This window comes from Aquila chrysaetos, chromosome 12, assembly GCF_900496995.4.
Source record: "Aquila chrysaetos chrysaetos chromosome 12, bAquChr1.4, whole genome shotgun sequence".
Classification (NCBI taxonomy): domain Eukaryota; kingdom Metazoa; phylum Chordata; class Aves; order Accipitriformes; family Accipitridae; genus Aquila; species Aquila chrysaetos.
In genome coordinates, this window is record NC_044015.1 from 42083904 (window position 1) to 42096214 (window position 12311).

Sequence of the window (12311 nt, forward strand, 5' to 3'; positions counted from 1 at the left end):
ACTTGTAAATATGAACTAATGACTGTGACAAACTAAAGCTTGAAACAAACACTGCAATAAGGCACAACAGAAGTCATATACATAGCTGATCATCATTGCTTGAAAACATAAAGTAGTCACAAAAGTAAAATCTATCTTACAAAAAAAAAATGCCTTATTTAAGGCCGAGAAATTAAAGAAAGGCTTCTGCCACTGTTTCCTTCTGTTGTTCCAAGCCTCTAGTCTAGGACCCTCACTGGAAAACAGCAGTTCTGATAAAGCACCATTTTTCTCAGGTTGAAAAAACCTCCTGTCTCTGACTTCTAGCAGGCAGGCACTTGTAAAACATATCTGCCTCACTGCTGTCTCAAAAAGTTTTTGTATATCATGTTTTTCTTTTCTTCCCCTTTTTTTTTTTTAATTTAAAAAGTATCACAGCCTAGACCAATATTGGCAGATTCTAGCAAGCTCTACTGCTGCTTCTTCTGTATAAACTACCTCTCTCCCTTCTTCCTTCAAAATTACCTCCCACTCTAACTCTCTGTTATCTTAGATCACTTCATAGGTATTACCAAAATGTCCTGAGACAACTTATTGCATTTCCTGCTTTCCCCTCTCCAAATCTGCCAGGTGTTTCAGTTAACAACAGCTCTCTTGTGGAACAGTACCATGCACCAGGCACAGGACTCCCATGGCTGAATGAAACCAAGCCATTCCTGTTTCAGTAGTGAAAAAGAATTTTACTGTCACAGAGACTAAACAATCATATTCCAGGTTTCCTCCCAGTCTTGAAACACATATACTTCTATACTTTCTATCTGAAGTAGAAATTTAAATCTTGTGCCTCGAAATTCTGCTGTAAAGAAATCCTCAAAGGGTATCTGGAAAGAGGAGACCCATCGTGAATCAACAGGCTGCACAGTCCTACAGGCTGTCCCGTGCTCCGCAAAGGGCAGTCCTGACACATGAAGAAACAGCTAGGCAGTGAGTCAGAAATTCGAATCAAGTGAGTGAAGGAGTATGCAAAAGGCAGGTGAGCGATTACATTTCCACTCACAGAGTCATTTTATTCTAGAGGATGTTATTCTGATTCAATTCACTGGAAAAAAGCTAAACAGGGTTGTTCAACACCTCTAGTGACCAGATCAGCAACCGACACAGTGACACTAATAACCAGAAAAGTGTTGATAAAGAGAAAGGGTATCATCACACAAACAGAAATTACTAACCCTTCTGTACCATGAATTAACTGCACATTAAAATAGAGATTTGCCTGGATCAAGCCCCCTGCCTATTACACATACTGAGTATATCCCTCTGCTTCAGCTGCTTGGATGCCAAAGGGGAAGCAGGCATGCATATGCTTGCCTCCACTGCTTTGAGTTGTTTCTCAATCTTCTATGATATTCCAAGTTTCCCAATTTCCTTCCAACTCTGCAAAAAGAGAGGAGCTGGGTCCACCCACTGTTCTTGTTCTAGGCTCATAGAGTCCAACTGATACAAGTCCTTTCCACCCTACCCTGTTCGCTACCTAGCTCCTTGATTTTGGCCTAAAGAACCGCTCTGATTTCTCCTCCAACTTTTCTCTTCTAAATCTGCGTGGTATCTTCTTTTCAGAAAACCCCAACTTTGAACTAGCTTGAAACACAAGATCATGTTGAGGAAAACTGAAAAATCTTTTTTTCCTCTTTCCCCTAATTCTTCAGGATAATTTAAGAGCTAACAAAATTAATGGTTTTACCTACCTTTATGTCCCAACATCACAGCAAGATGTAAAGGAGTGTTTCCTAAAACAAATAATAGAAATAAAAAGATATTAGATTCAAGGTAACAGAATCCATTGCAATTCCTTCAGGCGTCTGTACATACAACTCAAACATTACATGTTAAGAAACCTCAGTTCCATGACCTACCCAAGGAACATAGTAAAATACACCAGAGCAGTTACCTTTTTCTAAGCAAGCATTTGGATTATACTTGTTAAAATAAATATATCTGAAACACATTTCACGGGCCAAGAGAGCTTTTTTAAAATGACATCTTGAACCTTACTCCAGTCAAAGGGATCCAATTGTACCTTCAAGAGAGAGAGAACCTAAACCTCTGTGCTTATCATGGTCTGAAAAGTCTGATATTTTACAAAGAATGACATATCTAGGTTAAAAGCTACTCAAAGATATGATACTGATTAAAATTTTAAGAGCCTATTTTATTAATTTTTCAAAGATTCAGTACAAAATGTTTACTGATATGGTACTGGACAGATTGCAAAGTAACAGTAACTTCACTACAAAAAAGCCTTTTGGTTATTTTAATGCCTTGTTTCCAAAGAAAGCTTCTGAGATTATCAGCAGGTATTACAAACATGACCCTATTTTCCTGGCTATGCATATGACACATTTTGTAATTCTATTCTTAAATATGCACTGTAAGGTACAGAGAGTTGTTTTTCTGGATTAATGCTGCTACCAGAATTCTGACGCATTTTATTTATGTAGCTTAAGGATGCAAAATTCTTCCATTTAACTGTATTACTCTGTTTATATGTTTAAACATTTTCTTAGTGAAGTTAACAGAAAAATTGCTGGAAAACAAATTTATTTTGCAATTATAACAAATGCATTTGATTTGGGGTTATTTTACAGTACCATGTTAGCAATAAGTACTTGCTACATGCAAAGGATGATGTACTGTACATCTAAAAGATGCAATCCAAAACACTGAGAGATTGCTATACAAAGTAATTGCCAGCATACTACAGTATCATGGAATCTCTGATCAAGATAGGCAAGCAGTAAAAGGCAGAGTTTCTAAGCGGTTTTGAATGAGCTATTCAACATGTAGTACAAATTATTCTTGCAGGTCACTAGCAATATCACAGACAGCTACATCCTAGTTCATTATGTACACTCTAACTAAACCAACCTCAAATTTTCTGTTAATAGATTTTGTAACATCTGTTAGTCAAAACATAATTTAGAAGACTGGATACAGCCATTCTTTTTTAAGTGACTGAAATAACAACATTACTGAGGAACAAACTTGAGAATGAGCCAAACCATGTACTCAGAAAATTCAAATTAGGCAAGCCAGGGTAAACATTTTCCTCACCTTATCAGGCACTTCAATGGGATATATATATATATATATATATAAAAATAGCTCTACACTAAGTTTTCTCTCACATTAATAAACCTTAAAATCTAAAAAACCACCCCCCCTTTCAAACAGTGAATAAAACACGGCTAGACAGCGCCAGTAGCTATGACAGCTTGGTATAATGGCAAGAAACAACACAACGAAAGCTAACCAGGCCCCTGACAGCTTTCCCAAGAACTTTGTTGGCTTTCATGTGGCCGATAAGCAGAAGCAGTTGTGTGATAACACACATCATTTCAAAACTCCTCTGGACAAGGTTCTGAGCAACCTGATCTAACTCGTGTTATCTCTGCTTTGAGCAGGAGGTTGGACTAGATCACCTCCAGAGAGCAGTTCCAGCATAGATTTTTCTTTGACTCAGCGATCACCAAAAAGTCTGCAATTCAAAAATTAGGTAGGAAACTTGGATACAGCAGACAAGGGAAAGAAGAAGAGGAGCATGCAGAAAAACAGACAGTACAATAACTGATAAAGCACAAAACCTAGAATCTATCAATTCCAGAAGAAAAAAAAAAAAAAAAAAGCTATTTACGAGGAAGCTGAAAAGCTGTAATATCCTGCTTGCTGGTCTTTAGCCAGTAAGTCCCTGGCAAGAAGGAGTCTAAGGTTTAACAAACATCAGCGAGATAAAATAAGAGGTTAGCTGCTGTACCAAAGGGAGAGGAGCCACACTAACAGGTAAGGCAGGAAAGCACCTTTAAGAAAGGGAGTAAGAAGGAGAGGCATGGCAAACATGTAGAAAAGAGACATTATGAAACTTAGAAAGAAACACTGTAGTTCTACCGTTCTGGACTACCTGGCCCGTCAAGCCTTTTTTTCACTGCCCATGACAAACTCCTCTCCAGACAACTCCTAACCTGGACCAGCCAAGCTCAGGGAGCACAGACACAGCAGTGCACGGCTGCTTTGGAGAGCCAGCTGGAGGATGGTGGTAGGACTGGGGATGATGGAGCAGCCTAACAACGTGCACCCAGCACACCAAACCCTGTAAGCACCACAGTAATCTCACATACGTTTTAATTCCATCAGAATTCCACTGCTACTTTACAAAAGTACCTCCCTGACCCCTTCCCCAAAGGAAAACAGTCTCAGCACAAGCTCAGACACAACGCTAGCTTTGGCACATCCAAAAATCAAACCTGGAATGGCGGTTTGCACAGTTCCATCACTAATCATCCGTCTTAAGATCTGATAAACCTGGGGAGGTCTTGATACTCTATAAGCCATCCAAACTATGTACGGTTGTATGTTACAAAACAAAGAAAATGCTGTGAGGAATCACTCAGCTCATAGAATGCGTCCATGCAATCTTCAAGTTCTTCCTCCAAGCAGGAGAAACGGAAGAGCTGTTCAAGCAGAAAGACTCCTCTTTTGTCTAATCATGGTCTTAAGCAGAGGTAAGCTTTTGCTCTGCCCAGGAAAACTGAGGGAAGACAAATGCCTTGGAAAAGATGAGACCAGTGCTGCCACAGTCTCCCATCTAGCAACAACTGTCAACCATCAAAATACTGAGTAGCAGCAGCAGTACTTATCAGGGTCTGAAGCCAGCAGCAGCCAAAGACTTTCCATAAGTTTCATCTCAAAAACCTGGCTGGCTGGCAAGCACAACAGGACAAGTTAACTTCCACTCCTTTGGGAGAGATGGGATCTGAAAATGTAAACCCAACCCCAGCAGGTGCTGAAACAGAGCCACGCTATCAAGCTCTTGCTAGCATTTGGATGATAGAAGTCACAGACTGATAAATTAATTAGTACTAGTATTTACAGGACTCAAAGGGAACCGCTCCAAGGGAATTCTATCACACTGCAACCTCAAGTTCCACCAATCCTAAAATACAAATCATGTTTAGTTGCTTCACCATGGCAAGGACAGCTGTGGCTCCTCTAGAACGTTTACTATCCAGAGCATACAGAATAATTCTAGGTTAAATTAGTCTGATGGGGGGGAAAAAAAAAAAAGAACTTTAATGCTAATCAATTTTTCCTAGCCAGTGCACAGTGCAACTAAGCATTTCTGCCAGGATAGGCAAGAGGGTGGGAGAGGGCAGTTTCACTTCTTTCAGTTCCACGGATGGTTTTAACAGCTTGAGGTTTTCAGTGAACCACAGCACAAGCCACAACAGTAAACATTAGATTCCATGAAAACAAGCAGCTTTACGCAAGACAGCTGCTGGAGAGGGAGAGAAGGGTGCAAATATACAACTATGCCATTTATCAATGCAAAGAGAGCCATAATAAAAAGGGCACTGTAAATAATTAAGTGGCTGACGTGTAGTTTTGATGACTTGCATGCAATTTAATCATAATGATAACCTGCTTGATATAGTCATTTCTAGACACTGACTAGAACATGAATGGGCACATACTTGAACAGTTGCGATCAAATTCATTCTCTTTTGGCAACAGCTTGACTCATCATATAAACAAATCTCACATTTCCCTTTCATCTAAAGACAACTTCATCGATATCTATAGCTTTGAGAAATGAGCATATATGCCTCCCTCCCCAAGTCATATAGCCTACAGGGCCTTATTGCAAGCAAGCAGTGATACAACAGTGCCTGAAATCCTGCACACACACATCCAGGGCATGCAAATAAAAACTGTTTGCACAAAAACGTGCATAAAATACAGTACTTGTCCACACGCGCATGCATGTGTAGCTTTCAACCTTTTGTTAGGCATCTGGCACACCTACAAGGAAGCTGAGTCTGTTTTCCAAGAGTAATTCAGCAAGAAGATTTGTCTATTCCAGAATATAACATGTTTCTTTTCTGAATATGTGTTTAAGCTCTTCAATGCCTATTATAGTAAAAATAAAAGTAATCTAATAGGTATACATACAGGCTTCTCCCAAGAAACTCATCATCGTTGGAATAATGACTCTGGCCTTCTGATGGGTAATGTTTTTTGAAGTTAATTTAGAGAGGGAGGCAGGCTGCACTCAATTTACAGACACAGCCAATGTTTGTTTTACAGAACACCGAGAGTTTAACATTCTACAGGACCTGGCTTTTCTGCACTTAACCGCAAACTAAAAATGGGACTGAATTATAAACAATAACTGTTACTAGAAGTTCTTTCTCCCCTCTGTCACTTCCTTATCATGTACTAGGATTCTTTGGGCTTATTTCCGAGCATAATTGTAAGCTGAAGTTATCTGTCCCAAATAACTCACAATTCAAATACGTAAACAAGTGACAGATGGATTCAGGCAGAAAGAAAACAATAACAAGGAAATATTAGTCAGGCCTTTGGTATGTGAAGACACCAAGGGTTTTGTTGCTGGGTTTTTTTTTAAAAGTTAATAGCAAAGGAACACTTAAAGTAAAAACTTGGAAGAATATAATGAGACAGAAATCCCCAAAACGTTCTTATTCTAAACAGCATTGAAAAGGCAGAAAGACATTCATTTGAAATTTTTTTTTTATATGTGCATATCTATATATTAAAAAAAGGATGGTATCAATGGTTGTGATACACGTTGAAGATGACAGTGCCGCAAAGATGGATCAGGAAGTGCCTTCAAAGGAAAGATATTAAGCTTATGATGATGAGTTATTTGATGAGGAATCGGAGGACGTGTAGGGGAGAAGTCAGCAGAAGAAATACACCGAGTGAGAAAATTTCTTCCCGAGTCTGTTGCTTTCATTCTACTGCTATTTGCTGCGACATTTGGAATGAAGATGACAGGATAAATATATCTGTAGCTATATTTACTACAACGTACTTAGAAAAATGTTATGACAGTTGTAAGAAATACTCCTCCCCATCCTGATTGAGACAACTGAGCTGTACATTACTCTGCATACATTAGTTTGTGTTTCAGAGTGCCCAATGTTATTGTGGACATGGCTTTTAACTTCCAATTACATTATTCTTCCAAAAGACTGCTCTACCTTAATTGTGTTATGTAAAATAAAAAGGAACATTAAGTAAAACAAAGGGAACATTTATCTCTTAATCAGAAAAATAACATAACTGTACCCTTTAATCACAACTTCTCCAGATACCACATAAGGTATAACTTAGCATTCCCCAGCAGAACCATATCATGTTACTCTTGAAATAGGTAGGAAACGTAGAGATGGAAACTAACCACGAAACTTAAGCTGACGTGACAGGCTAATTTATTTTTTAACAATGTAAAATATTCCCCCAATTAAGTGTATTATTTTAAAGCGTTCTAGCAAGATTTTAAAGATCTATGCATTACAGAGTAGCACGAGGATCATATTTCCACCTCTGCTACTGCCACTTCTATGCCCCAAGCAAGCTTGCAGTGGAGCAGAGAACATGATTTTGGCTCTTTCAAACCCAGAACTAAAGCATTTAAAAGAAAAAAGAAAAAAAAAAGTTTTGTTTTGCTTTTTTAGCCTGGTGAAAAAAATCAAAGATCATTCCACCAACAGCCGAAGGAACCACTCCTCAGTGCGCTCACCCCCTCCAAAAGCGAACAGGTGACAGTTCAGGCACTTTACAAAAATTTTTCTTTTCCCTCAGATGGAGGAGGTTTGGGACGTGAAGCAACACCCGGTAAGAGGAAGCTCTCCCGGCATTACGCTGTTACAAAAGCCGGTACCGTGCTCACCCGTATTACGAAAACCCCACGAATTTTCCAAGTGCACGGCCGCACTACCCCGCAGACCCCACGGACCCCCGCCCAAACCCCAGGACAGAAACACCGGCGGCAACCCAGAGAGGAGAGACGAGGTCTCGGAGAGACGAGGTCTCGGGCGGAGCAGGAGCGGGAGCGAAGGCGCCGGCGGAGCCCGCGGCAGCTCCCCGCAGCGCGGCGGGCCAAGCGGCCGACACCTCCCGCCAGGCCCGACCGGCTCCGCTTCCCCCCGCCCCGTCCCCGGCCGCTCACCGTGACTGTCCTTCTGGCCGATGCCCTGGGTACGGATGAGGGCCGAGAGCCGCCTCACGTCCCCCTTGAAGACGCACTCGTGCACGGGGAAGTGCGCCGGGCACTTGTCGGGCTCGGCGGGCGGGCCCGTCCCGCCGGCCGCCGGCCCCCCCTTCAGCGGCAGCCGGTGGTGGTGGTTGCTGAAGATGCGGTGGCCCCCGGCCCTGCCGCCCTTGCCGCTGCTCCCGCGCCCCCCGGTGAAGATGCCTCCGGGCGCGGCGGCCGCCTCCTCCTCGCCGGGCGCCAGCAGGTCCCCGTCCTCCTTGCTGGGCTTGTGGTCCCTGCGCAGCGAGCGCAGCTTCTCTCCGGTCATCGCCAGCGGCGGCGGCCCCGCTGGGCGGCGGGGCCCCGCCGGGAAGGCTCGCCGCGGACCGGAGGGTCGATACTCTCAGAGCCGCGGCGGCGAGTCCCGTCCCGTCGGCATCCCCCGCCAGAAGCACCCGAAACACCGCCGCGCCTCAGGAGCCCGCCGGGACCCGCTCAACGGCCCGGCGCCGCCGCCATCTTGGCCGACTGCTCCCGCGAGAGGCGCGGCGCCAGGCGAGACTTCCCCGGGCACCGCGAGACTGCGCGGAGGGCGGGAGGAGGAGGAGGAGGAGGGCGGGAGGCGGCGGCGGCGGCGGCCGGGCAGCCGCCGGGGCTGAGGCGGCGTGGGCCGGTACCGCCCCTGGCTCGGCTCGGCGGGTCCCCTGAGGGCCCGGCGCTTCCCCATGCGGGCCCTCGGCCGGGGCAGGGAGCCCGCGGGCGGCCGAGGCGAAGGCCGAGGCGGCGGTCGGAGCGGCCCCTGGCCGGAGGGTTGCGCTGGCTCTTCGGGTTGTGTATCCTTCACAGGGACTTACGCACAGGCTGGTGCGTCCGCCTTGAGAATATATCTGACATTTCCAGGGAACAGCTGCTTCTTGCACTGGCAGTAAGGGCCTGCCGTCGTCTCACGGGTGCGGGGAGCGGGAGTACCTTGTGGGCCAGGCAGCTCGCCGTTCTTCCCCTGAGGTGACTGCATTTGGCAGAGGACCGTGCCTTCCTACAGACCTTACATCCCTTATCCTTGGACCGCGACTGCTGCTACAGCACGGGCTCTGGCTGTTGGGAAGCTCTCCCGCCTACCCAGGCTTAGCTCAGCCTGCCGAGGGAGAGAAGCACCGTCTCTGGTGCTGCGTATGATGAGGGAAGGACGCAGATTCTCGGTCCGTTGCAAAAACCTGCTGTGATGGCTCCTACGGACTCCTCTCGTCCAAGGTGGACCCAGGAGTGCCTTGGTTTGAGGTTTAGTTACACAACTGTGTAGATGACAGCGTACGTTCTAGATGACAGCGTACGTTCTGTACATTGTGGAGCGCCAGAGGTATAAACAAACGACACAACAATGAAATAAATGAGATGAGCCAATTCCCCTCGTTTGCTAAGAGAACAGAAGCTGTGGGTTACTTCCCGGGTCACGAAAGGCCAAGGGATTTCACAACACAATCTCAATCCGCACTCACACGTCTCCCCCGGCCCTCCTTCCATGAATCCCCTTGCGAGCCAAGAAATAGGCTGCTAGTGCTGTTCTGAACAAAACGTTGCCCAGTCCCTTCGCTATCCATCTATTTCCCTCCTTTTGCGTGGCTATTTCATTCACAGAGGGAAAGGGAAATAGAAGGAAAAGACCCAGCAGGATACACGACTGTGAAACAAGAAGTTATCTGGAGAATGACGGGACCTGTACAAGTTGTCTTCCTGAAAAGCACGTGCAGGAAAAGGGAAAGGCGAGACAGCCATCCTGTCCTTACATCAGTCCTTGTAGATGCATTATCATCTTACAAGGTAACTGCGTTAGGTTCAGAGCTTCCAGATTTCCCTGCAGGAGCTCCTTCTTTAGCATTAGTTCTGCAAGTATCTACTTACTATAGTGGAATGAATCATTTAAAAAATGATGATGTGTCAAATTCCAGGTAAACTGGATTTTTTACTAATGCTTCCAGGGGAAACAACCTGCAAGTTGTCAGGAAGATTAGATCTGCTGTGATAAATGAACCACCTTTCTGGGTCACCTCTTTCTTTACCCAATTTGCATCATCTCCTCTCCTACTAAGTGGCTAAGAAGAATTCTAGGCAGAGATGAGGACTATAAAATAGGATTTCCTGTGCCTGCTGTCTTCAGAGTGACAGCACAGCTGCTTCCCGCACAGCTATTTACAATTCTAATACGGAATTTTAAATAAGTCTAGGGGGAAAAAAAAAGTCACCTTTGCTCTATACTCCAGTGGTCTTTCCGACAAGATTTTTCTGGCTCTTCCTCTTTTTAGAGAAAATTAAAACCCACTTACAAACAGAATTTTAGAGGTTGACACTGTTAGCAACTCCCATGTCTCTTGTCCGTTCTCCAGTGCTGCACAAAAAAGGCTGTTTGCCCCGGTGCCGTGCTGGAAACATGTGCAGTGCACAGCTAGTCTTGTGGAGGAGAGGTACTAGCTCAGGTTTTAGCTGATGTTGGAAGCTTCACGTTGCATTCTTAATTACTGGAGGCCAGCTAAGAGGAGACAGAGGCATGAAGTCACTGTTTACCAGCTTATTATGGAGTCCCTTATTCAATCCAGAAATACAATGAATGTATTACTAATGGGAACTGCTCTGTGAAAACTGGCGTTTGTAGTGAATCCAGATGTCCTCCCGTGCTAGGGCTGTATGGCGTAATTGTTATACACCTAAAAATTCTCGAGAATGTTTGGGGTTTTTTTACCATCTAACAACAGAACTTGGTCTTGTTTATATTCTCCATCTTAAATTACTTAAGCTGCTCTCTTCCAAGCACTAGGCAATTCAGATAAAAGTAGCAGGATCAGATATTGTGGCAGAGTGGAACTGCATCTTCTACAGTTTCTGGGCTGTGAGTCTGTGGAAACTTCACTTAATAGAATTCCTCAAGTAGGATATAAATAACAGGGGAGTAATTTCTCGTGGGTGTATTCCTCCAGGAAGGATGCTGACTTTTTTAGTATATAAATGAATAGGTCAAAAAATAGAGAGGAATAAAAGACTAAATTTGTACAAAACCCAAAGATAGGCAGTAAATGAAAATAATACACTGTAAGCGTGCATCTGCATTTATTCTATCTGTAAGTCTAACAGTAACATTTAAACTTATGAAGTGTACCTAAGAGAATATCGAAAGCACCCGAGTATAGAGAAATGCTCTCCAGTCGCTGTTTCCCTTACTTCCACAAGGCAAAACAAAACTAAATGAGGTCCTGGAGGACAGTGAACGGAATTTGCCAGCTCTGGAGAAATTAGCTTCTGCTTCTCCCGGGCATTCAGAATGACTGGCTTGAGAGATGCTAGAGAGCAATACATTCTTCAAAGTGACAAAGAACATTTAAGGAAATGAAACTTAACAGGAAAAAAAGTAGGTAAGAAATTTTAAGACATTGTAGCCTGAATGGCTTCCATTCAAGTGGAAGTATTAATTCTCTTTTCAGCTGGTGCTGTCCTGAAGCACTCCAGAAATGTTTATGTCTCCTTACTAAAAAGAAAAACACGCAAGCTATTTACTCAGGTTGCTCAGGCTAATCCATGGGACTAGCTTCTGCAGAGTTCCTCTTTGTGCTTACTCAGTGAAGTGCTTCAGCAGCCCGTTGTGGGGGTATCGGGGTGAGGATCCGAAAGGAGCAATAGCACCGAAGACCTGTATACTTACTTACGGGCAGGACAACCTCCTCCTTTCTCCAGAAACGGCCGCAGAAGACTACTGTGCGCTACGCACTGGAGGTAGAGGAACAAATTTTTTACGACAAGGAAATAATTCCATTTTCCCCTTTGTCTCAGCTTGGCTACCCTGAATTTCATAACAGAAACTATTATAAAAAGAAAATGGACCCTTTATGATACTGCCCGAGATTCGCTGGCCACTGGAGACTTTGTGACCGGGTGTCCTGGCAGTGTGGCGGGCTCAGAGCAAAGCTTTGCCCATGGGATTTACGTAGACATTTTCAGAGGAAACAGATTTGTCACCACGGAGGACTAAATTCCTCTGCCCTCAATTTCAGGTTTCTACTACGTGCTGAGGCTGAAAAACGGGCTTGAGGATAACCGGTGTATTTCTTCCACTTAGGTCCAGCGTTGCTCTAAATTTACCTGCAAATGTTACGACAGTCGTTTCAAATTCAGCCGGAAATGTAAGAGAAGAAGGCGTCGGCATTAGGAAAACTCCTCTACCGTTCAGGTGGCGGGACCTCGCTGGGCGGGCTGCCGGCCTCCGGCGCAAGACACGGTTCCCTGCGGATGGCTG

The 12311-nt window shown here is 44.3% G+C and overlaps 1 protein-coding gene across 1 annotated transcript in view; it reads right to left on the reverse strand.

Annotated features, from left to right (window-relative positions):
• Positions 1 to 8580, reverse strand: part of ANKRD13C (ankyrin repeat domain 13C) — a 29181-nt gene extending 20601 nt beyond the window's left edge. Inside the window, exons 1-2 of the mRNA XM_030031745.2 lie at positions 8009 to 8580; positions 1725 to 1766 (exon numbers count right to left, since the gene is read on the reverse strand). Of these exons, the coding sequence (XP_029887605.1) occupies positions 1725 to 1766; positions 8009 to 8360 (394 nt within the window). The 5' untranslated portion in view covers positions 8361 to 8580. The remainder of the gene's footprint in view (positions 1 to 1724; positions 1767 to 8008) is intronic.
• Between the last annotated feature and the right edge of the window lie 3731 nt (positions 8581 to 12311).